The sequence below is a fragment of the Oratosquilla oratoria genome, chromosome 35 (assembly GCF_046742065.1).
Source record: "Oratosquilla oratoria isolate Oo_2021 chromosome 35, ASM4674206v1, whole genome shotgun sequence".
NCBI lineage: Eukaryota > Metazoa > Arthropoda > Malacostraca > Stomatopoda > Squillidae > Oratosquilla > Oratosquilla oratoria.
This window is the reverse complement of record NC_134811.1, coordinates 9,346,641-9,374,573: the sequence shown is the minus strand read 5'-3', so window position 1 is coordinate 9,374,573 and position 27,933 is coordinate 9,346,641. Positions and strand designations below refer to the sequence as shown.

The 27,933-nt window shown below is 39.4% G+C and overlaps 1 protein-coding gene across 1 annotated transcript; it reads left to right on the top strand.

Moving 5' to 3' along the window:
• The first annotated feature begins 6 nt into the window (after nt 1-6).
• On the top strand, nt 7-27,482 carry LOC143018513 (protein LSM12-like). The gene is made up of 6 exons (XM_076173919.1): nt 7-194; nt 7,321-7,457; nt 7,668-7,777; nt 21,088-21,232; nt 24,199-24,356; nt 27,440-27,482. Exons 1-5 carry the CDS (start codon nt 74-76, stop codon nt 24,298-24,300), a joined length of 615 nt encoding a protein of 204 aa, XP_076030034.1. The 5' UTR covers nt 7-73; the 3' UTR covers nt 24,301-24,356; nt 27,440-27,482.
• The last annotated feature ends 451 nt before the right edge of the window (nt 27,483-27,933 follow it).

Below are 27,933 nucleotides of genomic sequence, written 5' to 3'. Positions count from 1 at the left end.
CTATTGGAGCGCCGATACATTTTGTTTTTCACAACAATAAACATCCTGAACATCTTGAACCCAGAGAGGCAAAATGGCTGATAGTAGCGAATATTTCAACATCGGCAGCTTTGTAAGCTGTAAAACTTGTTTTCGAGAAGAGCTACAGGGAGAAGTATTGGCCTTTGATTCGCACGTGAAGATCCTTACTTTGAGTATCCTTTCGTATAATTAGGTGGTACAACTATTTGCTATAACTATTTATTGATTGTTCTTTTCACCTTAACCTCTACATTTGTAGTCGTCTTCTTGTAGTTAAGTATATCATGTTTACACATATGTGGATGAATTTAACCCATGTGATCGGATAGATGCTTTACTGATTGTTTTAAGAACAAATGAGCATATTTAAAGAAGACGGCTGACAACCAAATTGTTCTTGCATGAACATAACTGTTGCAAGAGTAAATAAATGTTGAAATTACTTTGAATATTTTAAAGCTGATTTTTCCTTTCTGTTGATGGAACTTTAGGATTACTAAACTTGAGATTGTATTGAACTTGATCTAGGAAGGAATGTGTTAAGTGTTACATGTGAAGATAGTACATAAACATTGTTGAATGAAGTACTCCATCCACATCCCAGTAATAGTAGTGCTGGTGGGTAGTGAACATTTATCCCTTTGCAGTTGAAGAAGTGCCATATAACTAAGTAGAATCATCAGGAATTAGAGTAAAACAAGTACTTCACATTTTGTAAATTATAGAGGTTATCTAGTGGTTTTGGGAAATAAATACTCGCAACGCTGATTGGAGTGGTTTAAAAGACTCGTTGGCAAGAATTTATTGGAATTGAGTTAGGCAGTGAAACATGGATCAATCCATTGCCCCAGGTCGCTTATGCAGGAGATCAACAACCCCAGATAATCAGGAACAGTTCCTTGCTTGGCCCGCATGTTATTCAAGGAGGACATAACGTGCTGCTGTCTGGAGAGGATGAAAGTGGGATTGTAGGGTGAGGTGTTTGTGTAGAAGAGCCAAATAGGTAAATCTAAAGAAGTGCATGCCTAAACAATATATCAATAGAAAATTAGATATTAATTATGTAAATTATATTATTGTGTATATTTTTCTTGGCAGAAATGAATAACAAAAAAGTTGCTTAAAGTGGTAAACTAGCAACAATTTGAAAGTTGGTGAAGTTTGAGACGCCATATTTGTTTTTGTTTGTTGTCGAAGGCGAACTAATAGAAATCTAATAAATTGGTCTAACCTAACCTATCCCTAAAGGCCATAAAGTAACATCATATAATGTTACTTTGTTATTTACTGATGTCCCTGTTTCTGATTTATTGATGTTCCTTGAAGAAGAACTGAAGAAACATGAGTTGCTATACCTACCACCACTATCGTTGATTTAATTAGATTATGTATTGTTGATTCAAAGTTTGTGTTTGATGGGAAATATTCCTAACAAAAATTTGGTATGGTTATGGGCAACCCACTTTCTCCAGTTCTCAGCAATCTTTACATAGAATTTTTTGAAACTTAAGTTATTACCTAAAATTCTCCCCCATAATGTTACAGATAACATGCTTTTAGGGAAAACTGAGTGCGAGAGAGACTTGGGAGTTCTAGTGAGTCTGGATCTTAACCCCTTCCATACGGTGCCGCACACGTAGGCGTCATGGACTTAGATCTCGGTGGCAGCAGCCAATGCCAGCCGTACGACGTGTCGTAATAATACTCGCATCATAAAATATAGTCACCGCTTGTATCGATCGTTCTCTCTTCACCCGTGAATTTTGATAACCATAGAAAATGCGATTACAAAAGAATTAGAAAGAATGTCATTATGGAGGGGCGACTACAATAAATATAATCAAGACGCCGATATGGCAGCCTCACGAATACACTCGCTCCCCATGACGCCTACGTGTGCGGCCCCGTATGGAAGGGGTTAAAACCAGGAAACAGTGCATTAGCGTCAGAACTAAAGCTAACAGAGCATTAGGTTTCATTGCTAGGACGGTAATGAATAGAAATGCAGAGGTAATTATTAAACTCTATCTAGCAATAGTTAGACCCATCCTTGACTATGTGGTACAGTTTTGGTCTCCGTCTTATAGAATGGACATCAATTCACTAGAATCAGTACAGAGAAAAATGATACATGGACTCAGAAATTTGCCTTACGAAGAGAGGCTTAGGCACCTTAACTTACACTCTCAAAAGACGCAGAGTGCAGGGTGATCTAATAGAGGTGTTCAAAGGTGATGCAAACAAAGTCATCATAACAACAGGGCAGGACTTGCAGTAATGGTTATAAACTGGACAAATTTAGATTTAAGAAGGAAATAGGCAAGAATTGGTTTACTAATAGGGTGGTTGACAAATGGAATAGACTTAGTAACCATGTAGTAAGCACTGAAACCATAAGTTGTTTTAAGAAACGATTAGACAACTTTATGGAGCTGCCTAGTGTAGGCCTTATGGTCTCTTGCAGTCTCCTTCATTCATATGTTCTTATGGTATAGATACATTGATGATATATATATATTTGGAGTGACAATGATAATCCTACTTTGTTTTTATCTAAACTTAATGCCTTGGTCTCATCTATCAAATTCACCATGGAAATAGAAAAAAAGTTATCATTTACCTTTCCTTGATGTAATGATGTACAGAAATGAAAGGTCTTTCAAATTTGATATCTACAGAAAACCCACCAATGTCCTTTCATATGTACATTTTTATTTGTCTTGTTATTACAGGAGAAAAATGTCAGTGTTATCATCAATGTTCCTTAGAGCATATAGAATTTGTAGTTCAGAGTTTTTGGATGATGAATTCTTAAGAATATGACATTGCTTCAAAATAAAAATATCCTAAGCACCTCGTAGGTAATTCTTGTAAACTGTCAAAAAGATCTTTCTATGAGGAAAATGCCAGTAAAACCTTTAATGTAAGGAACTTATTTGTTCTTCCTTTTCATGAGAATTTCATCAAAGTACTTCATATTCAGACTTTCAACATTCAAGTAGCATTTAAGAACTCCAATACAGTTAGAAGCCTTTTAATTAAAAACTCTCCTGATAAGGAAGAAGGATGTATTTATTCAATTCCATGTAAAAATTGTGACATGCTATATAGGTCAGACTGGAAAAGAATTAAAAATAAGGTTAAAACAACATCAGTATAGCGTCAGGAGTGGTCAAATGTCTAACACATTATTTGTTCATTTAAGGGATTTTAATCATTGCATTAATTGGGAGGGTGCCAAAGAAATTGTTAGAAATAAGTCATATTTGACTAGAAATATAATAGAATCCCATCAGATTAAAGATACATTTGTCAACAACTTAAATTTAAGTCAAGGAATGTACAAACTTGATAATTTTATTGTTAAAAAAGTGGTGGCCCAAATGTCTGCTGCCGCAAATGTTATGGATTAACCATGAGAGACTCCCTTACAACCTTTTCCTGTTCCCATCTATTGCCTCCCACTTTGTATATATACTCATGTTTGTTTCACCATTGTATGTACCCTGAGGATGTCTTAAATTGATGAAAGCGCTTGGTCATCAATTTATTATTTTCCTTGGTGGTTATTCTGCATATTTAAAATCACAAGTTCATGTGATTTCTCATGCATAGTGATGGAGCCAAAACTAAGGAGAATGGAGATATTAATGGTGGGAATAGCACTGAGAGACTGAAAGAGAGTAAGTTGGGTGAGAGAGTTGACTGGAGTGAAAGATATAGTGGAGGTAGTGAAAGAGAGGAAGTGGAATTGCGAAGGTAAATTAGTGTGAATGAATAATGAGCAGTGGAACAAGTGTGCTATTGAGTGGATGCCATGAGATTGGAAGTATGCAAGAGGGAGACCAGACAAGGTGGAGAGACAAGATAGAGAAATTTGCAGGAGTGATGTAGCAGAAGTTGGCACTATCGTGTGAGTTATGGAATGTTATGTAAGAGGCCTTTGTTCAGCAGTGGACTCAGGATGGCTGATTTGATTGATTGATATTTTGTGAGTCTGATTGGCTGTGCTTTGTGATGTAATGAGAAGGATATATAAAGGGCTCAGATATAGGATTGCTTGTCTATCATTTTTATGTGCTATGGGAAGAACCTTGGGTTCTGAGTGCAGGGGGTCAATTTAGGTTGTTTTTGTGCATTCTGTTATTCTTAGTGTTTTGTTTTGTAATGACTGTAGGATGTCTATGATTTCTCATTGCTCAGAAACATGCAGGGAAAGTAAAGTAAGTTTTGGTTCATATGAGTTCTTTGTAAACTGTAATTATGCTTTGAATTTGCTGGCCAAATCCTATGCTTGCCTCTGATCTATGTTCAGTTTGCTCTTACCTCAGGCCTATTCTGTGTTGGTATTATCTCAGTGGTGGATGATGACCTGAACACAATTGTGCTTACCCATGAACAGATAGTGGGGAAATAGGAAGAGACTTCTTGTATATCCCCCCCATCTCTAAGACGTGTTGGCCAGCGTAGTTAGACTAGTCCAGCATGTCTGTCATATCTTGTTTTAAATGTGGCTCTTGTAGGGGCATTTATAACACTTGGGGAGTGGATTCCATTTCTCTGTGACTGATGGCAAACCAGTTCTCTTTTAATGATGTCCGTCAGTGGTCAGGCTTGGAGAACTTCAGGGAGTGCCCCTCTTAGGTTGTTTGTGTTGTTGGAAGAACCTAGTGTAAGGTATGTTTTCATATTCATGTATGAGTCTATATGTTTAATCATGTCACCCATGGTTCTTCTGACCTCCAGTGTCTGCAAACCAAGGCATTGGCACCTATCTTCATAAGATAGTCTGGTTAGGTCTGGTATCAACTTGGTTGCACTTCTCTGCACTCTTTTTCAGGGTCTGCCCTCACCAAGTGTGAAGACCAGGAGTGTGCTGCATAGTCTATATTGGGCAGACCAGTGAAAAACTAGGGTGGTACCAGGATCTCTTCTGTGAGCACACTAAAATATTTCTTTATTGCACACAGCCAACTGTTTGCCTTGGCAGCTACCTTTGCAATATATACCAAGAACTTTAGGTTGCTTGACACCATGATTCCCAGGTGCTTTTCCTGTGGTGTCTTGTTAAGCATGTTTCCTATTAGCTGGTAGTCAGCCTCTTGGTTTTTATGGCCTGTGTGTATCGTCTAACACTTATCCACATTAAATGGTAGCAGCCACTTGTTACCTCAATTATCGAGATGTTTCATATCTCATTGCAGGGCCTTCACATTTGCTTCTTTCTTGATTGTCCTTTAGATTTTGGCTGTCAACTTGAGGGTAACTACTGGTGTGGCTCTTGTCCTGGAGAAATTTTTCTGAGGCTAATGTAAAAGAGCATTTGATGGTCAGCCTTGGAGTGCTTGTCTCGTGATACAGGAGTGATGTGTTTTTGAATGGATGTGTTGTGTGATGCAGGTGGTAGGTTGTTGTAGATGTGTGGGTAGTAAGCTGTTGAGTGTATGTATGCATATTTTGCTTGTTGTGTTTAGTTGGTTTTACTTGTGTGATGTAATGAAATGGGTGAGTAAGGTTGAGGAATCTTGTATAGAACTATGCCTACCATCTCCATGTGGTGGGGATTTTTTTTTGTTTCTATGTGCTGGTGTTTCATTGGATTAGTTTTAATTAATCCTGTTGGTATTCTCAGTGCTTTATATTATATGGTTTGGAAGGTATAAATTTGTTTCACAAGTTGTTGGGAATCATACAATGCAAGCAGAGCCCAGGTTGGAACCATACATGAATTTGAAGTTAGATGTGATAAATTTGAGAATAGTTGATGGGACCCTATGATATTGTTCCTCTCCTGTATACTACAATTTGGTAAATACACATTAAAACCCATTTGGGACCAATTACAGGTACCTGAATGGATTTCTCCCCATCTTCTCTTTTTCTGCATGAGGGGACGGAGAGGGGGGTCACGGATTAAAAGAAGCAGCCTTGCTGTGGATTTACTGTGTCTTGCTACATTGCTTCTGATCCAGGGCAGTGAGCAAGATAGGGATGACCTGTCCTCCAGGAAGAGCCAAGATAAGAGGGAGAGAGGGGTGAATGGGAGTGGAGTATGTGGGGATGGAATGGATGGGAGTGGATTTTATGACTTTGTTTTGTGGCTATCTCCCTTTTAAGGAGGGGAAAGCCGTTGGAGTATGTATGTATGTATATATATATATATGTGTGTGTGTGTACCTCATAAGGGTTTCATCATTTCCACCCCTTTGTGTTTATGGGTATATTTTTTTATGTGTGGCAAATAAATCTAGATTAAGTAGTGGATGATATATACACTGAACCTAATTATTGATTGATTTATTTATTTATTATTTCCAGAGTCTGTGGTAAGTGTATTCTCCATAGGTTATTGAATGATAATGATTGTTGCCCAGTTTCATTGATGGGAAACCTGCAGCCGCTGCCTCCCCCCCTAAAAAAAAAGAAAAAAAAAGTCTAAGGTCAGCTCATAGATCTCCTTGGGAGGAAATATTGGACTTCTGTGTTATCTTTGTGTGGGACTCTTGTATGTCACTAGCATATATTAGAAGGCGAAGAAAGGAAGCATTGTCAGCTCATCTTACAGAAGATGACGTAAGTACAGTTGAAGTTGATAGGTCTTGGGCCAGGGCTGTAAGGATATCACTGCACCTCTATCTCAAGGTGATGATGTTTACATGTTTTTAAGATAGGCAGCAGGGGGATGATTCTGTCAAATTTTGGATGATCAACAATTGCAGGTATCCAGTGCTAGTTACTGGGTTATTGAAAAAGCTTGAAGACATACTTTTTTTCTTCTTTTTTTTCCCCCTTCTTTTCTTTTCCAACTAGAAAAGTCTTACCAGGATTATGTTGTATCAAACTACAAGTAGTTTTTATGATTTAAGTTTGCAGGATGAGACCAACAATAGGTACCTGCATCTGGTAGTTTTGTAGTACAGATGTTTGAAATCATTAGACTTGAGCTTATCTTGAAAGCCCATGGCCACATTCACCCTGGCACTCTTCTCGGGACTGGGCCCAAGATATCTCTATTTATTGACTTAAACTATATTTTTACCCCACCTTTATAACATAAGGAAAGCTAACAACTAGTCGCTCCCCATATTCTGTAAGAAATGAGTGACCATAGTAAAACAACACCGACAGTCCAGTGTTTCTTCACAGATAAATCTCTGGTGTTGGCCAAGACTGTTGGAGCCACTTTGGGACTTTGACTTTCCAGTCAGTGAAACTGAAGGTAACAATTATCATTATTTATCAAATTAGTAAAAATTGCTTCTCGGATTATGTGTTTATTCCTTAACGAAAGCCTCACAGAATGTCCATCCAGTAGTGGTCGACCATCCATGTTCGATATACGATTGGTTAACCTCAGTTATGTATCTCAAGTCACAGTAATGAAGGAAGCACCAGTGGCAGCCTTGCCCAGCTTGCCCTCCCTCAATTTAGGCAAGGTGAGTTGACATCATAGATATAGATGACTATGTATATTACTTTTGTATGCATTTATATCTGTATATTTGTGCTTTTGGTGCAATGTGTGGTCTTTTAAGTGTGATATTGAGCTGGTGTAGTTATGCCCAATGTCTTTGTGAAGAGCAAGGTTTGAGGTTTGAAGTGGGTTTTCCAGTGTATGTCATTAAGGCAACTCCCTGCGTTTGCAGCTTAATAATCGAGCCAAACGTAGCATAGACGAGAAGCAGAAATTACTTCAGGCCATGCAGTCAGGAGTCACGCCAGACGGTCAAAAACTTTTCCTCACCATCAGAAAAACGTAAGCCTATTCTATGTCAAGATGAGGGCATATTGTATTGCAACATTCTAATATAATTTAAGCTAAGAGTGTGTGTGTATAAATATATATATATATATATATATATATATATATATATATATATAATCAGTGGATCCCTGCCTACCTGTGACTCACTGTTCATGACCCCACATATCCGCGACTCACTATTCACAACCCCGCATATCCGCAACTTTTCTCATGGAAACTAATACGTATTCTCTGATCAAGTACTTGAAACCATAAAAACATTTATTTTCCTAATTTATAGCTCAGAAATTGTTATTGAATTTCTAAATTTATTTATTAATTAAAAAGGATCAGAAGAGCAGTATACAGTATATAAGCCAATATTGAATTTAGATATCAACAATGAAAATGTGACGTATGATGCCAGTATCTCCAGCATCAATTTGAGAGTAGCCAAACAGGGCACAAGATTCAGTCAATTTTTCATTATTGGTGAGTACAGGTCTATTTTACTACAATATTATTAAAATCTATTGTTATATTTAAAAGTTAACTTTAAAAATGAAGTATTAAAGATTATTTCCATCATACAGTAATATGAAAAAATTAAAACAAGATTTGTACTATAAAAAAGGTATTTTAAAGCATTTTAAGGGGCATGTCCGTTATCTGCGATTTGTCGCCATTTGTGATGGGTCTTGGAATCTGTCCCTTGCGAATACTGGGGATTCACTGTATACACACACACACATACATACATATATATGTGTATATATATATATATATATATATATATATATATATATATATTTGTATATATATATATATATATATATATATATATATACACACACACACACACACATGCACACACACTCGCACACACATGCAAGAGTAATCACTTGGAATGAATAACTTAACAAAGCAAAGCACTTTTGTATATTTACATCTTCAATGCAAAGTACAAGTCATCATCATCATCTACCAAGGCTTTTCCCCCCTTCCAAGGGAGGTAGCCAAAAAGGGAAAGGCATAAAAACACTCCCACCCATTTCATCCCTTTGGACTAAAGATGTAAATATGTGAAAGCACTTTGCTTCATAACATTTTTCTTTCGCAGTTATCACTCATGCACAATTGAACACTAGTCACTAGTATTTATTAGCATGTATATATATATATGTATATGTATATATATGTGTGTGTGTTTGCATATAGATATATATATATATTTACACACTGGTTACAACATAATATTTAAACTTAAGTGTGTGTATGTATGTGTATGTATGTGTATATATATATATATATATATATATATATATATATATATATATATATGGTATATGTGTATATTAATTTATTTATATAACCAAAGTAGTTGGTGAAAATTATAATTTTATTTTCTGATGTATCAGCAATAGTTTCATAAGATTTTTTACATTGTTTTGTACTAGGTATGTGGGTCATGGTCTTGGACATGTTTTCAAGGGGTACTATTTGTAGTGTATTGTTTGTTCACCCATGATTGTAATATAGTGATATATGTGATTATTGGTGAAGGACTGTGCTCCAGGTGCTTGATATTTGTTGTGGCTGTAATGGCATTTGATTAAGTAGATAAAGGGCAGCAGTGCATGAGGTTGAATTTAATAGTCTCCTTTGGAGCATTGGGTTATTATTGGCACATTAAAGGATTCTGCTGTGAGTTATGCTGGACAATTTTATTCATCATTGGAGAAGTACTGGTCCAAATGTTAATTTAGGTGCATGTTCGGTTGATATGCATGTTAAATGTAGATGTCTGGTAAGGTGAAAATATTTATATATATACATGTGTATATATATATATATATATATACATATATATATATATATATATATACTGTATATATTAGGGTCATCGATAAACAAGTTCCAATAAATCAGCATGCACATATCAGGTTTTGTACACTTGAGTACACATTTCATAGTGGGAAAAAGTTGATTTTTTTCTCTATGTCTCTCTCTCTCTCCAGCCAGAAAGATATACACCATCAGAGTTGTTGTTTTGTTGTTATAAGTGCTTCTAAATACATTAGAGTTGAGTTTAACTGAAGGATGATTACAAATGAGGAGTTCAACTTTTATTATCTAACTGATACATACTATTTGTCAATTGATACATTAAAATCATGCTTTGTCTTAAACGATGGCATGAAGTCATGGTATTTTAATACCGCCTGAATGTAGCCATCTGTGGCTTCTTTTCCATAAACTTCACCAGAAGCTTTCATCACTGTTCGCACACACTGCTCCACACCTAGAGAGTGGCTCGTTGACAATATTTTGCAGGTCTGCATTAGATATATGCATTGTAAGGAGTGGCTCATTTCTGCACTCCTCTTTAATCAGGGGGAAATAGAACTGTTAGGTTCTTAGCAGCCTTGTCTATTTTTCGGTGGCCTGAAATCACATATCTCTTCCTCATGCACAGGAACTTCTCTGATCTTCATGATTGTGTCAATAAGTAATTTCCTGTTCTTCTGATCAAGTCTGCCAGCATTGTTAAAAGGATGTTCTCAGGTTGGGCTCAGTTGGGATTCCTTTGGATTGTTAGCCATGCTATGGCTTCACTGGCAGGTTAAAGTATTTGCAAAAGATTGATCTGTTCCAGATGTTTAGATCCCTCTGTACATTTCAGAGAGAATTTTATGTGAAATCAACTGGGCCCATAATGATACATGACAAACTCTGTGAGACATACAAGTCATTCTTAGTTTTTTTTTTGCCATATAAAGTCGACATATTTTGCTGGTATTGGTGAGCCATCTTGCATGAGAAATTGGCCCTGGTTTCATATGTAGGAGAGCATCATCAATTATACCACTTCTAATAGCTGTAGATTTGTTTGTTGTCTACATTGGTTTTGGAGGCATTGAGACAAACGAAGTTGTGGTTTGTTTTCTTTAACTCTATCTAGGCTGGTCTACATCTCGAATCACAAGGAAAACACTGGTGATTGCCAATGGTGCTATTTATATATAAATGGTGGCTCTTGCCAAATAAAAATGTTATATAATTTATTCTCTACTATCTACTGCTTACTCTTCCCCCCCAATCATCCCCCACAGTTCCAAACACCTTCAGACCTCAACTCAGCCAACTAACCTCAATCCCCAACCTGATCATGGGTGGTGACTTCAACGCCAAGTCGTCGGCCTGGTTTGTCGACAACCCTGACACAGACAGAGGGCTTGATATACAGACTCAATTCGACTCATTGACTATCATGAACAACACGCATAATCATACACATATCCCATACCAAGCCCTCTACACTCCCTCCTCTCCTGATATCACCTTTTGCTCCCCCTGCCTAACCCCAACAACATCATGGAGAGTGGTCGGAGCCCTTGGCTCTGACCACCTTCCAATCATCATCACCACCAAAACAAGATGCACCCCAGCTGGCCACAGACACACTTACACCAATTACAAGAGAGCTAACTGGGAAGCCTTTACTGAAGAGACAGAACAACATTTTGAAACACTTAACAATACACCAATCACAAACATAAACAATGCTGTGCACGCTTTTAATACAATCATACAAAACGCAGACAAGAGATACATCCCTAGAGGCAACAGAAAATCACACAACCCCAACTTCACACCAGAAATCCAAGACCTCATCAGACAACGTGACACACTTAAACACGATACCCCCACACCTATCCCTCAAAACATAGCAGACCAAATACAAACACTAAACTCTGTGATTGCCAATAAAATACATGAACAAAAAACACAAAATTGGCAAAACTTTATCAATACACTTGATCACAAAACAAACACCAGCAAATTGTACAAAACACTCAACAGCATCACACTATCCAACACTAACACTACACGCTCTCACGCAGCAGTAATCACAACAACAGATAATCTACCCTCAAACAGACAACAAGCAAACGCACTCATACGTCATTTTGCACAGACGAGCCATCTTACATCTCACCCTGATGACCGACGCACCATTCGACGTAAGAAAGACTTCCCCACAGACTCAGACTATACACCCTTCATAGACAGTCAGACAAAACTCATAATGCATAATCTCAAGCACTCATCTGCCTGTGGCCCTGATAACATAAGCAACATCCACCTAAAACACATTGGACCACAAGGTATACACGCACTCACAAACATTGCAAACTACAGCTATTCACACAACACTATACCCGACATCTGGAAGCATGGTAAAATAATCACCATTCCAAAACCGAACAAAGACCCAACAATCCCAACATCGCACCGCCCAATCACACTTCTCTGCACCCCCTCTAAAGTCATTGAACGCCTAATACTTAAACTTGTCACACCATATATTCCCCTTGCTGACTCACAACACGGCTTTAGGCCACTACACTCCACAAACACTCTTCTGACAAACCTCACACAAAGAATTTTTGATGGCATCAATTCAGATAGGCCCCACCACAGAACACTTCTTATAACATTGGACATTAGTAAAGCTTTTGATGCTATCCCCCGCCACAACCTAACAAATAAAATATATAACACAGACATGCACAATAACACCAAAAGATGGCTGGCCAATTATCTGGCAGGCAGGAATGCTCATGTGTCATATAATGGCCAATCATCGCACATCAGAAACATTAAGAACGGAGTACCACAGGGCTCAGTTCTATCCCCCACACTATTTAATCTATACATGCATGACTTACCCACGCCAGACACCTCAGAAATACAAATCTCTTCCTACGCAGACGACATAACAATCACATGCACACATCGTAACACAGACAAAGCTGCAGAAATAATCCAGCCTTACCTTGACACACTCAACACATGGTTCATCACAAACAGACTCAAAATAGCTCCAACCAAATCTACAGCAACACTTCTCACCAACTGGACAAAAGAACACAAATACATACCTCATCTCTACATCAACAACACTCTAATACCACACACAAACACACCGAAAATTCTTGGTGTAACATACGATACATCCATGTCTTTCAAACAACACCTCACAAACATAAAAAACAAATGCACACCTAGACTTAACGCACTTAAGTCAATCACAGGAACAACATTTGGACAAAACAAAGAAACTAATATAACAATATACAAACAATGCATACGCTCAGTGATGAATTATGCGAGTCCTGCATGGGCTCCTAATCTCAGTGAGACGCACCACAACACCCTTCAAATCATACAAAACAAAGCCCTAAAAACAATTACAGGCTGCACAAATACATCACCTACAGACCATTTACACCATGAAACAAAAGTCCTCAAAGTCAAGGACCACCTCGACATGAGAGGCACACAAACACTTGCTGCAGCCACCACAAACACATCACACCCGCTACACTACATAGCAGAACACCCACACACACCAAGAAACATTAAAACTACACCCAAAGACCTTTATTACGCACAGATACTCTCTTCTCTTCCTCCACAACCACCAAATACCAGCCTCCGGAAACATATTCATAATCACATCACTCACCGCTCCATTAACACACTGAAAGACAACACACTGCTGCATGCCAGACCCCCTGATATCCACCCTTCTGAATCCTCTCTCCCACGAAAGGACAGAGTCCACTTGGCCAGACTGCGATGCGGTCACCACCCAGCACTTCTAAGCTACCAGAAGAGGCTGGACGACCGTGTTGTGAACAGCTGCCCAGGATGTAACACTTCACCCCATACCATACAACACATAATGGAAGACTGCATTATACACAATCATGCATGCAAACAACACAACATACACTCTATAAAGGATTTGTGGGAAAACCCAGTTTCGGCTGTGGCCTTCCTTGGGGAGACGGGACTGCTCGGACAGACAGTCTAGGGAACGACAACAACAACAACAACTGCTTACTCTACTTCAACAATGTACAATACATGAACTGATTATAGACATGTATCCATGCATAGGTTATATATCTATACAAGCATGGAACATATATTAAAAATATATCAGTCATATGATGACTTGCAGTAGGCAGTGGCACTTGCAGGTGTCCTCTTACACTCAGCCAAAATGACCATGGTGAGGTTCAACACAATAGGTGGTCCCATGGGAGTTCTCTGGAGAGGTCATGATCTGATATCTTGTAGCTAATGCATGAGTGTGTGCATACTGGACATCTATGGGTTTGAATATTTCCTTCAGCCATCTTGCAACAGATGCTTGGCTCAGCTACCACTCACTGACCACAGTGAGGTTGATACTCAAGGAAGATAAGAACTAATACAAGAATTTTTACATAAAGATAAATACACATAGTGTTTGAGCAATGGTGGTATTGGTAAATAGTAATGATTAAAATGAAATTTACTTTATTCAAGAACATGTGGAAATAGATATAATTTCCGTTCACCAAGGCAAAATGTACTCTTAGCTGTGGCTTGACTGTGAAGATTGTAACATGGGAGAGGAATAGGAGGAAGCAATGGAGAGGATTGGAGATGGTCCTCTGTTGTAGGGGTATTATGAATTGGTGAAGGAACATTCTTTATGTCGAGGCCATGGGGAACTCTTTTGATATGGTCTTTGTGCAATATGGTCTCTGTGAGATCATGCAACCTGAGTGCTTTAACTTTTGTTGACATCTGTCCAATGATACAATAGGGTCTAGAGAATTTAGGGGAGAGCTTCAAGGTGGAGATGTGGTTGAGGGTGTAAACAATGCTCCAAGTTCAATATTTCCTTCAATCATCTTGCAATAAAGCACTGATAATTCTGTACAGGTAAGCTTGGTCCTGACTAAGCTCATTCAAGTCTACACTGGAAAAGGAGCTCTTTTAGCAATACATTGAAAACCATTTGGTGGTACTGGTAGTTTCACAGATGGATAAGGCTTTATGAAGTGGTCCTTTCCATTGAGTTCCACTTTCAATAGGACCAACATATTTCCTGCACAGGTGCCTCAAAAGAAGCTCATTTAGATGCAAGCTGCAGATGATCCACTGTAAAGGACGATGTAATTGACATTCCAGCCCTCTTATGGCTCCATTCTTGTAGCCAGTATTAGTTGCCGTGCTGTCAGCTCCCACTGCCTTTATCTCATCTTTAATATAATTTTCAACAAGCCATTTCATTGGTCCAGCTGCAGTACCTACACCTGTTCCTCGTCCAATAGTTAGATGATCTAAATAGAAAGTACCAGGTTCTATAAGCACATAGTGAGCTTGAATTTCTTTTGCTTTATACCAGCAGCAAAAACAGCAGTAATTTTCTTATCTCCCGAACATTCAGATTCAGTAAAATTCCTCCATAACTTCTGTTGTGCCTTCCAGACTTTGTGATGGTCAATTACATGGGAGTTGGCTTCTGAATTTATAATACGATAATCGAATAGGGCTGCACTGCTAATAACAACAGCAGCTCTCTTTGACACAGATTACCAATCTACTTCCATGACAATTATTGGTATTGGTATGATATTGTTTTCTGTTGTTGCAAAGACTTTCTTCCATTCATCTTCAGAAATATCGGATGATAAGATTTCTTCATCCAAGGCTTCATCTGAAATTGGAGTTTCCTCTACCCTCTTTTCTTTTTGCAACTCTTCTCTTATTTCCTGAATTTGACCTTCTCTGATTTTACCTTTTATATATATAATATATATATATATACAGTGCTCGACAAAAGTTCGCGGCGCCTCAGCGAATCTAAACAAAAATGCACAAAAATGTAATTAATCATTATATTTATTGGATTTTTACTCACCTAATACTTGGTTGGGAGTCCTTTGCACTTTAACACAGCCTCAAGACGACATGGAAGTGAAGCAGCTAGGTTGTGGAGAGTTGTAGGCTCAAAATTATCCCCGATTTCCTGAATGGCTGCCTCGAGCTTGGGTATAGAGCTGACGTCTTTGCCTTGTAACCTCTTCTTTATAATGTGCCACAAATTTTCAATTGGGTTCAAATCAGGGTTATTACCTGGCCAGTCCTTTATAAAGTTCACTTCACAGTCATTGAGCCAAGTAGTGATGGATTTAGCAGTGTGGCAGGGGGCACCGTCCTGCTTAAAAACTGTGGCACCTGTTTTTTCAAATGATTCAGGTAAATTTTCACACAGAAGCTCCAAGTACACGTTTTGGTTCACTTTTAAGTTCTTGGGTAACACTACTAATGATCCCAAGCCCTTGCCGCTGAAACAGCCCCACACCATTAAAGTATCAGGGAATTTGACAGTACCCTTGATGTACTGAGGGTCAAGCGGGTCACTTCCATGTCGCCGGTACACCTTTGCACCACGGTTACAGGTGACACTGAAGGTGGCCTCGTCAGACCACAAAACGTCAAGCCAGTCGTCCTCAGTCCAGTGAGAGTATTTCTTGGCAAATTCAATCCTTCTGGCTTTCTGCTTCTTGGTGACAAGTGGCTTAGCAACAGGCTGGTGACTCACGTACCCAAGCTCATGCACCCTTCGTGACACTGTCCTCACAGACACCTCACCAAACACCCCAGGGTTCTGTTCCTTCACTACCCTTGCTGTCTTACGAGGAGATGCCTCTAGGGAACAGAACCCTGGGGTGTTTGGTGAGGTGTCTGTGAGGACAGTGTCACGAAGGGTGCATGAGCTTGGGTACGTGAGTCACCAGCCTGTTGCTAAGCCACTTGTCACCAAGAAGCAGAAAGCCAGAAGGATTGAATTTGCCAAGAAATACTCTCACTGGACTGAGGATGACTGGCTTGACGTTTTGTGGTCTGACGAGGCCACCTTCGGTGTCACCTGTAACCGTGGTGCAAAGGTGTACCGGCGACATGGAAGTGACCCGCTTGACCCTCAGTACGTCAAGGGTACTGTCAAATTCCCTGATACTTTAATGGTGTGGGGCTGTTTCAGCGGCAAGGGCTTGGGGTCATTAGTAGTGTTACCCAAGAACTTAAAAGTGAACCAAAACGTGTACTTGGAGCTTCTGTGTGAAAATTTACCTGAATCATTTGAAAAAACAGGTGCCACAGTTTTTCAGCAGGACGGTGCCCCCTGCCACACTGCTAAATCCATCACTACTTGGCTCAACGACTGTGAAGTGAACTTTATAAAGGACTGGCCAGGTAATAACCCTGATTTGAACCCAATTGAAAATTTGTGGCACATTATAAAGAAGAGGTTACAAGGCAAAGATGTCAGCTCTATACCCAAGCTCGAGGCAGCCATTCAGGAAATCGGGGATAATTTTGAGCCTACAACCCTCCACAACCTAGCTCCTTCACTTCCACGTCGTCTTGAGGCTGTGTTAAAGTGCAAAGGACTCCCAACCAAGTATTAGGTGAGTAAAAATCCAATAAATATAATGATTAATTACATTTTTGTGCATTTTTGTTTAGATTCGCTGAGGCGCCGCGAACTTTTGTCGAGCACTGTACATACATACATATACCAAGGCTTTTTCCCCCTTACAAGGGAGGTAGCCAAAAAGGAAAAGGTATAGAATCACTCCCACCCATTCCATCCCTGAATACACTCCACACCCCTCCACCCTCCCTCTCATCTTTGCACCTCCCGGATGACGGGTCATCCCTGCACCTTGTCCACTGCCCTGGGTCAGAAGCAGTGTCGCAAGACACAGCATATCCACAGCTAGGTCGCTTCATCAAATCAGCGACCCCCTCTCTCCGCCCTCCCCCCCCCATGCATAAAGGAGAAGTCGGGGAGAAATCCCTTCGGGCTGCGTCAAAATTTGATCACACATACTACCTCACCCCACATCCCCCTGCTCATTCCACCTCATGCATCACATCATCCATATACAACCATTCTCCATTCACCCCTGTCTTCTGTCCTTTCCCGTCCTTCCTCAACAGACATTCCCCACTTCCACAAAGCCCCCTTCACCCCATCCATCCACCTCATCCTAGGACATCCCTTCATGTTCACTCCCTCCACATCTGCCTTCCACACCTCTTTTACTAGTCATTTGACTTGATTTTACATCCAGTCCAATATTTATGTAATGTCCAGTTCTTTGGTCAGTAAGAAATTCATGTTCTCGGCATGGCATTTTCATGTTCTTTTCACACTTGCAGTCACAGAGATCAGCACACTGGCAGCCTATTATATAAAAAAGTTGATCTAGTGATGAAATAAACTTCTTACTCTTACTTGCATTTGTTCCTTGTTTTGATACTATGGATGCTTCTTCCACCAGTCAGAGCAATTTGGTTTTAACATTCTTGATCAGCTGAACTGGAATCCTGGCTTTTTTCCAAATCTCAGTAAGGGCCTTGGATGATATGGTACGTCACAAACTCCCCCCTACCAGAAGGCTAGGATGGTGCCCCTCATAGAGGACTTTGTAGCATGGAATTTAATGAACCATGTCCTTGGTTCAACCTCGCTGGTGGCAGGATTCGAACCACCATCCCCTCGACCTTTACTGCAAGTAACAGTGCCCTAACCCGGCCTTGGATGCTTCAGGAATAACATCTTTGTAGCTCTTGGATTTATTTTCTTTTATATACAGAATCCCTAACTAGGATGTTGGCTGCATGTTATAATGGGGTTAAAAGTTGCTCAGTAGCATGCAGCTGATATTTTAGGGTTTATACAGGGCACCCCTACAGACCAGAGCCACACATCATTTGTCTGTGACAGAGGAAATCTCTATTCATAGAGAAATGATGCTACTTTATTTTATTGTGACTGTCCCTCCGTTATGCTGTCCACCCACACTTAATACTGTCCTTTATCACTTCTCTGATTATTTATTTCCTTTTTTGCCAAACTCTGTGGTAGGGGAAAAAAATACTGCCACCGAGTGCTCCAACTTGAGCTGTAAAAGGCGACAAAAAAGGGATGGGGATAGGACTAGGCATCCTACTCTCAGTAGCACCCTAAAGAAAAGAAAGAAATAAAAATAATAAAAAAACTAAGTTGAAAGGGAGGGGTGTTTTAGTTTGGTAGTGTAGTTGTGAGGGTGTCAGGAGTGAAGAGAGGATGAGGGAGAGAAGGGATGGTTATACTAGTGAGGAGATAGGTAAACATGTGGTTGAGTGGAAGGAGGTTTCATTAAGGTTAATGTGGAGGAAGGTGAAACTGGGAAGGTAGATGTGGGTCTTTGTAAGTGCATATGGGCCTGGTAGTGAGAAGAGGGTAGAGGAAAGGGAGGCTTTCTGGAGAGATTTAAATGAGTGCATTGAGAGTTTAGATAGAAATATCAATGTTATGGTATTGGGAGATCTCACTGCTAGGGTAGGAGATGAACCAATAGATGGAGTGGTTGGGAAGTGTGGAGCTCAGGAATAAATCGTAATGGAGAGATTATGGTGGAGATGTGTGTAGAGAGTTGATTATAGCAAATACAGTAGGAAGAAAATAAAGCATAAGTACACATGGGAGAGGGTGATGGATGGAATGGTGGTAGATAGGGCTTTAATGGACTATAGAGAGTTTTGGATATACATGTTCTAAGGGGAGAGCATGGAGGAATATCAGATAATTTTTTGGTGGAAGGTAAATTGAGAGTGGAGGATAGATGGAGAAGAGGAAAAGGACAAGGTAGGGAGGTGCTTTGAGTAAACTGCTTAAATGAGAAAGAAAAAGAGGAGTACAAGAAGAAGCTGAGAGAAGAGTGGGAGTGAATGATAGAGTAGAACAAGGAGTGGAGTAGGAATGGGGATGTCTCAAGGAGGATGTCATAAGGTGTGCAAAGTTGGTGTGTGAAACAAGGAGGATGTCATAAGGTGTGCAAAGTTGGTGTGTGGAACAAGGAGGATGGGAGGAAATAGAAGGAAGGGTAGTGAGTGGTGGGATGATGAAGCAAAGAAGGTTGTAGAGGAGAAGAAATGAGCATTCACAGATTGGTTACAAAATAGGATGAGAGAATCATATGAGAGGTACAAAGAGAAGAGAAGTAAAGTACAAGATCAAGGAGGCAAAGAGGAAAGCAGATGTGAAATGGGGTAAGAGTATGATAAAAATTTTGAAAGTAATAAAAATGTGTATTGGAAGGAAATTAAGAGAGGAAGAGGCAAATCAAATAGAGAAGAAAAGGTAATAGGTACAGATAACTTTACCCAGTAAAAATAAGAATTACACTTTACTCACTTTTTTCTGTTTTAGCACCTTGTCAAAAGAATATAACCTTCCCATTTTTTCTTACCACAACCAAGAAAATCACAGTAGACTAAAAATTATTCATAACTAATGACAAACAGCTTGCCACAAAGATGGGAGATGTGTATTAGCTCATCTACAGTAAACCAATTAATGACTGCCTGATAAGGAGCAAGGAGGCATAGGAAGGGAATCTATAATACATTCAAAAAGGTGAAGACATACCTTTCCATAGGAAATACTCTGTAAATATCTCAGAAATTTATCACACACTGAGTAATTTATAGTGCCCTCCGAGTAGTTTACAAACGAGGAATTCCTCAATCTAAAATTGTTTAAGCCTTAGAAACATAATGAGGTAAAATGTGAATTTTCTTCCTGTAAGGAAATTGCTCATTTCTAGCTCCAGAGACGAAAACTGTAATAACTGAATACAACCAGCCTAATCCCAAGGAGAAACTAATTTTTAAGCAAAATTTGGCCACCAAAAGAGGGGGTATTATGTTTTTTCATTTTTTTTTTTTTTTCTTCATTTCCAAATTTTGGATGGTCTGCTCTGCTCTACAAAACCTGAAATGTGCCTCAAAATTGGTTGTGACACTACACCCTAATATATATATACACACACACAAACACACACACACACATATATATATATATATATATATATATATATATATATATATATATATATATATATATATATATATATATATATATTGCAGGTGCATGCTGAGTTGATAGTAGTAGCTGCACTTTATGAAAACTTTGGTTGGGTGAAGGTTATAGGTTACAGATGATATCTGTTGTAGTGAAGTGTAAATGATTTAATTCTTTGAGAAGATGGACTTGATGGCTTTTGACTGATACTCTGCACTTCAAGATTAAGGCAAGGAGTAGTACCCAAGGGAGACAGTGGTACCATTGGGTTCTGGTGTGTCTATTAGTGTAAGGATGTCAGTAACTCATTATAAATGCATGATGGGATAATAATGTTGATTGGTTATGCCAGACAAATTGTGAAAATATTCATGATTGTTATGAGGTATCCTGTGGGACAATGATGCTGAAATAATTTAGAATTATCAGATTGAGTGAAGATGTGTTTGTTTTATAATGGTGGGGTGGTGTAGAAAATGTTTATGCTATAGGGGTGGGTAATAGAATTAGGTCATGACATTTGTTTGAATTTCTTCTTTCTGATGTGTATCTTTAGGATAGATGAAGTCTCTTGGCGAGGGGCCAACATTGTGGTGATGGACCAAGTGGTAATCGTACCACCCTACCTTGTAAACAATGTGGGTGAGAAAGACCCAAAGAAAGAAGGTAGTGCGAAAGCAGTTAATCACATCAAGAAAATTGTAAGTATTACATAGTTTATGTACTTAATTTTTTTTTTTAGGGCCTCTTCCCCCATTTAAGGTGGGGTAGCTGAGTCAAAACATAGACAAACCCTTTGCTGTCCAACACTTTAACAATACCAGCACAGAATAGCCTGGCCACATAAACAAAATGCCCCAGATGCAACCATCGTACACCCCATATTATATTGTCTCACACTTGATACAGCACCTTGACAGCATCATATGACAATCCCCCTCACCCCCATCCCTATCCACTCAAGGATTTACAGAGCAGTGAAAGGTAGATTTGGTTGGAGGAATATTGAGGGTAAGACCAAGAATGGAGTTCATGGGTGCATAGGGTGCAAGAGGAAAGTCTGTCAAGGATAGAAAAGAAAGGATAAGCGATAGGTGTGAGTGGAGAGTGGTTGTGAATGTATGAGAAATTGATGTGGCCCTAAGGGATGTCTTCTTATCAGCTCTGTAATTTCTCAAGTAGATAAAAGGGAGGGGGAGGATGTTTGCCATGAAATGAAATGAAGAGGGTAAGCCAGCAGTGGCTATCAGGCCCTACTGTGGAGGTGCTAGGCCATGCTGCATTGTTTCTGACTTGAGCAGTGGGTGGGGGACAAGGGTGACCCTTCATCCATAAATAGCTAAGATGGAAGGGACAACAAATGGTGGAAACATCATTTTTGTACATGTGTGTATGTAGATTTGTTTGATGTTTTCCCATAATTTAATTTTATTAGGTCTATTGAGTTGATGAGGTGTCTGAGAAGTATGATAGGGGTTACTAGGCTGGATAGAGTGAGAAATGAGGAGGTGAGAAGGAGAACAAGGGTGGAAAAGGAGTTGGGAGTTAGGGTTAATGAAAGAGTGTTGGGATGGTTTGGACACATGGAAAGAATGAGTGAAGAAAGACTAGTAAAAGAGGTGTGGAAGGAGTGAATATGAGGGGTTGACCTAGGATGAGATGGATGGATGGGATAAAAGGGGCTTTGGGAAAGAGGAGAATGTCTGTTGAGGAAGGATGGGAGAGGACAGAAGATAGGGGTGAATGGAGAAGGGTTGTATGTGGATGATGCTGTGATATATGAGATGGAATGGGTGGGGGATGGGTGGTGAGGGAGTATGTAGGAGAAGTAATTTGACACAGTCCGAAGGGATTTCTCCCCATCTTCTCCTTTTCTGTATGAGGGGTGACAGAGAGGGGGGGTCACCAATTTAATGAAGTGGCCTTGCTGTGGATGTGCTGTGTCATGTGACACTCCTTCTGACCCAGGGCAGTGGACGAGATGCAGGGATGACTCATCATTCAGGAGGTGCCAAGATAAGAGGGAGGAAAGATAGTGGTGTAAGTGGAGTGCAATAGGGATGGGATAGGTGGGAGTGGTTTTTATGACTTTGTTTTTTGGCTACTTCCCTTATAAGAGAGAAAAAAGCCTTTGGTGTATGTATGAGTAATAGTAGGAAGAGTTAATGTTGTATATATTCGAAGGGGATAGTGTGGGGGAATATCAGGTAATTTTTTGGTGGAAGGAAAGTTGGGAGAGTGGAGGATAGATGGAGAAAGAGGAAAACCACAGAAGATAGGGAGGTGCTTAAAGTGAACTGCTTAAATGAGAAAGAAAAAGAGGAGTACAAGAAGAAGCTGAGAGAGAAGTGGGAGGGAGTGAAGGATAGAGTAGAACTAGGAGTGGAGGAATGGGGATGGTTCAAGGAGGGAGTCACAAGGAGTGCAAAGCTGGTGTGTGGAACAAGGAGGATGGGAGGAAATAGAGGAAGGGTAGTGAGAGGTGGAATGAGGAAGCAAAGAAGGTTGTAGAAGAGGAGAAACAAGCTTTCACAGATTGGTTACAAAATAGGACGAGAGAGTCATATGAGAGGTACAAAGAAAAGTGAAGTAAAATGCAAGATAAAGGAGGCAAAGAGGAAAGCAGATGTGAAATGGGGCAAGAGTATAACAGAAAATTTTGTAAGTAATAAAAAGATGTTTTGGAAAGGAATTAAGAGTGGAAGAGGAGGTGAATCAAGTAGAGAAGAAAAGGTAAAACAAAAATTAGTATTACTTACTAATCAATCATTAATACATACATACATATACCAAAGGCTTTTTCTCCCTTACATGGGGGGTAGCCAAAAAGAAAAAGGCATAGAAACCACTCCCACCCATTCCATTTCCTATATATTCCACTCCCCTCCACCCTCCTCCCTCCCTCTTATCTTGGCACCTCCTGGATGACAGGTCATCCCTGCATCCTGTCCACTGCCGATCATTAATGAATATGTTAAATAACAAATACAGTAAATAATGGATGGAGTGTATTGGGAAACTTATTTGTGTGTTCATGGTTGATTGTTTTGTCAATGTGTACATGACTTCTAAAAATGCAAGGTGGCAAGTGATTTCTTCTGTCAATGATTAATATGTTGTCTACTAGATGTTTTCTTGTGAGGTGACGGTTGTGTAGACTGGTATAATGATTACTGATTATTTTTCATGTCATATCACCTGCCAGTATATGATTCATTATTGCATTGGGAAGTCAAGAGTTGAGGAATTTAGCCTTGGGGGATAATGTGGAGGTTGGTATGTAGATGTTTATGATGTATGTTTTCCTTATTTGTGTTTGGATTGTGATTATTTCTGCTCAGTTGTCTGATAGTGATTGTTTAGTTTTTGTTTTGTTGGAGAGGAGTGTGGTGTGTATTAGTATTATGAGTCCAGTTTGGTGGAGATTGTCTTACCTGCCTGTGGTGTAGTTAATGTTGGTCAAAGAATCAACAAGCCATAGTAATATGGCTGAATGTTTTTCTTGTGAGCGTTTGCTTTTCAGGTACTTAAAGTTGTCATTTATTTTATAGTAGTGTGTTCATTTAAGTGATGTTGATGGGTCTAATTTAAGACCAGATTGTTTATGCCCCATCAAGTAGATTTTAGCAACTTTAAAGCTCACAGTTAATTGTAATGTATTTTATAGGTGGAGAAACATCACAAGGACCAACAGCAAGCAGTTCGTCTCAATAATGGAACCAGTTCCCAAGTTGTACCTGAAGCACAACCTGTAGCACAGTCAACTTAGGTCTTTTTTTCCATTGTGTATGCATCGTTAGTGCTGATCATGTGAGAGTAGTCTTGGTAAGAAAATATATCTATATTCCATTTTAATGTTTGTATAATTTTGAATTTACCAAAATGTGAGTTATAGTGAGGAATGTATTAGTTTAACTGTTAGTGAAGCGGCCTTGCTGTGGATGTGCTGTGTCTTGCGACACTGCTTCTGACCCAGGGCAGTGGACAAGGTGCAGGGATGACCCGTCATCCAGGAGGTGCTAAGATAAGAGGGAGGGGTGTGGAGTGTATTTAGGGATGGAATGGGTGGGAATGATTTTATGCCTTTTCCTTTTTGGCTACCTCCCTTGTAAGGGGGAAAAAGCCTTGGTATATGTATGTATGTATGTTGTGTACATCATCAGTTTTACAGAAGGAACTTGTATTTAATATGTATATACTCACATTACTCATTCAAAGAATGAGTGAGGAAAGACGAGCAAAAAGGGTGGAAGGCAAATGTGGATGAAGTGATCTTGATCTTAAGGGGAAGACCAAGAATGAGATGGATTAATGAGGTGATGGGAGCCTCTGTTGAACAGGGAAGGAAGAAGGCAAGAGATAGGTGGTAACAGAGAATGGTTGGGAATGGACTATAAATTTATGCGGCACAAAGGGATTTTTCTTTGTCTTCACTATTTTCGCACGAGGGGACGAAGGTTGCTGTGTATATGAAGTAATGGAACCCTGCTGTGGATGTGCGCGGTCTTGTTGCATTCCCTCTGATATGGATAGTGGGGGTATCCTTCAACTACTAGGAGCTAAGATAAAATTGACAGAACTCTCTAAAACACTCTACCCATCTTCCTCTTACTGCCATCTCTTCCATTATCATCTCTCCATCTGCACCTTTTACCTTTTCTTCTCTACTTGATTTGCCTCCTCTTCCTCTCTTAATTCCTTTCCAAAACATCTTTTTATTACTTACAAAATTTTATGTCATACTCTTACCCCATTTCACATCTGCTCTCTTTGCCTCCTTTATCTTGTGTTTTACTTCTCTTTTCTTTGTACCTCTCATATGACTCGTCCTATTTTGTAATCAATCTGTGAAAGCTTGCATCTCTTCTATGACCTTCTTTGCTTCCTCATCCCACTACTCACTACCCTTCCTTCTATTTCCTCCCATCCTTATTCCACACACCAACTTTGTACACCTTGTGACTCCCTCCTTGAACCATCCCCATTCCTCCACTCCTAGTTCTACTCTATCCTTCACTCCCTCCCACTTCTCTCTCAGCTTCTTCTTGTACTCCTCTTTTTCTTTCTCATTTAAGCAGTTCACTTTAAGCACCTCCCTATCTTCTGTGGTTTTCCTCTTTCTTCCTCTATCATCTACTCTCAACTTTCCTTCACCAAAAAAAAGATCTGATGTTCCTCCACTCTCTCCCCTCAGAACATGTACATCCTTAACTCTTCCTACTATATTCCTGGGTACCACTATATAGTCCATTAATTCTCTATCACTCTTCCATCTACCACCCTCTCCCATGTGTACTTATGCTTGACTTTCTTCCGAAACACTGTAGACATTTGGGAATGGATGCTAAGTGGAGGTTATATGAAGGAGTGATTGTGCCAACAGCAATGTACGGGGCAGAAACATGGAACATGAGAGAGGAAGAGAGAAGGAGTTTGAATGTGTTTGAGATGAAATGTCTGAGGAGTATGATAGGGGTTACTAGGCTAGATAGAGTGAGAAATGAGGGGGAGAACAGGGGTGGAAAAGGAGCTGGGAGATAGGCTTGATTAAAGAATATTAGGATGGTTTGGACACATGGAAAGAATGACTGAAGAAAGATTAGTAAAAGAAGTGTGGAAGGCGGAGGTGGAAGGAGTGAATATGAGGGGGCGTCGTAGGATGAGATGGATGGATGGGGTGAAAGGGGCTTTACAAAAGAGAGGAAGGATGGGAGAGGACAGAAGATAGGGGTGAATGGAGAAGGGTTGTGTATAGATGAGGCTGTGATGCATGAGGGGGAGTGGGTAGATGGGGGGTGAGGAAGTATGTATGAGAAAAAAATTTATGGAGTCCAAAGGGATTTCTCCCCATCTTCTCTTTTCCTGCATGAGGGGACGGAGAGGGGGGGATCGCTGAATTTATGAAGCGGCCTTGCTGTGGATGTGCTGTGTCTTGCGACACTGCTTCTGACCCAGGGCAGTGGACAGGATGCAGGGATGACCGGTCATCCAGGAGGTGCCAAGATAGGAGGGTGGAGGGGAGTGGAATATATGGGAAATGAAATGGGTGGGAGTGATTTCTATGCCTTTCTCTTTTTGGCTACCCCCTGTGTAAGGGGGAAAAATCCTGTGGTATATGTATGTAACTCTTTTTCTAGGCACATCTCCACCATCAACTTTCCACTATGATTTTTTACTGGAACTCCACACTTACCAACCACTCCGTCAATTGGTTCATTTCCTACCCTAGCATTTAGGTCTCCCAATACCACTACATTGACATTTCTCCCTAATCCCTCTATGCACTTATTTAAGTCTATCCAAAAAGCTTCCCTTTCTTGTACATTCTTCTCACTACCAGATCCATATGCACTTACAAAAAACCCACGTCTCCCTTCCCAGTTTCACCTTCATCCACATTAACCTTGAAGAAACCTCCTTCCACTCCACCTCACACTTACCTATCTCTTCACTTACTAGTATAACCACCCCTTCTCTCCCTCATCCTCTCTTCACTTCTAAGATCCAACTACACTCCCAAACTCAAACTCACCCCTCCCTTTCAACTTGTTTCACTCAATGCCAACATATCAATATATCTTTCTCAATATATCCATCTTTCTTCACAAATATACTGCCTATCTCTTCCCTTTTACTCTCATCTGTACCACATCCATGCACATTAAGTGTATATATATATATATATATATATATATATATATATATATATGTGTGTGTGTGTGTGTATGTGTATATATATATTATGCCTCATTTCATGCAAAAAGAGGAAGTTCCTATGTTTGATATTTGGCATGTTTATTTCAATATTCCTTTATACTGAATGGAGAAAAGGATTGGAAAGGATTGCATTTAGTTATATGTTTCTAAGTGAAGACACTTTGTAGAACAAAATTTAATTTTCTTTACAGGAAAGATGGAGAGAGGAAGTGTCTAGTATACAGATTAAACAGTGCAAGTCCTTTACTACCCTGCTTGCACTGTCTAATTAGGAGCTCTAGGCCAGACCTCAGCTGCTCTCTTCTACTGTCAGCAAAACAACCAATGCAAGTTAAGAAAAAAAAAAGTGAAAAAAAGGTTAATCAATTTAATAAAGGCAAAGGAGTGATGGAAGAAAGGAACCATCACGCAGTCAAGTGATTACTTAAGACATTCTGTTGGGTTGGAAAATAAAATGTTAATTATTATTATTATCATTATTATTTTTATTTTTTATTTTGTTATTATTATTATTATTATTATTTTTATTTTATTTTTTTCGATTTGCACGAAGTTGCAAAACTGACAAAGTAATACTATCATTGTGTTCAGATTAAATATATTTGAAAAGAGAAAAGAATATGTGTATATACATATATATGATATATATTTTTATATATGATATATATTTAAAAAACATATAATG

Coding starts and splice junctions, on each gene's coding strand:
- LOC143018513 (XM_076173919.1), top strand. CDS start 74: ATGGCTGATAGTAGCGAATATTTCAACATCGGCAGCTTTGTAAGCTGT. Junction 7,778..21,087: donor TTCCTCACCATCAGAAAAAC/GTAAGCCTATTC, acceptor GTGTATCTTTAG/GATAGATGAAGTCTCTTGGC. Junction 21,233..24,198: donor TTAATCACATCAAGAAAATT/GTAAGTATTACA, acceptor TGTATTTTATAG/GTGGAGAAACATCACAAGGA.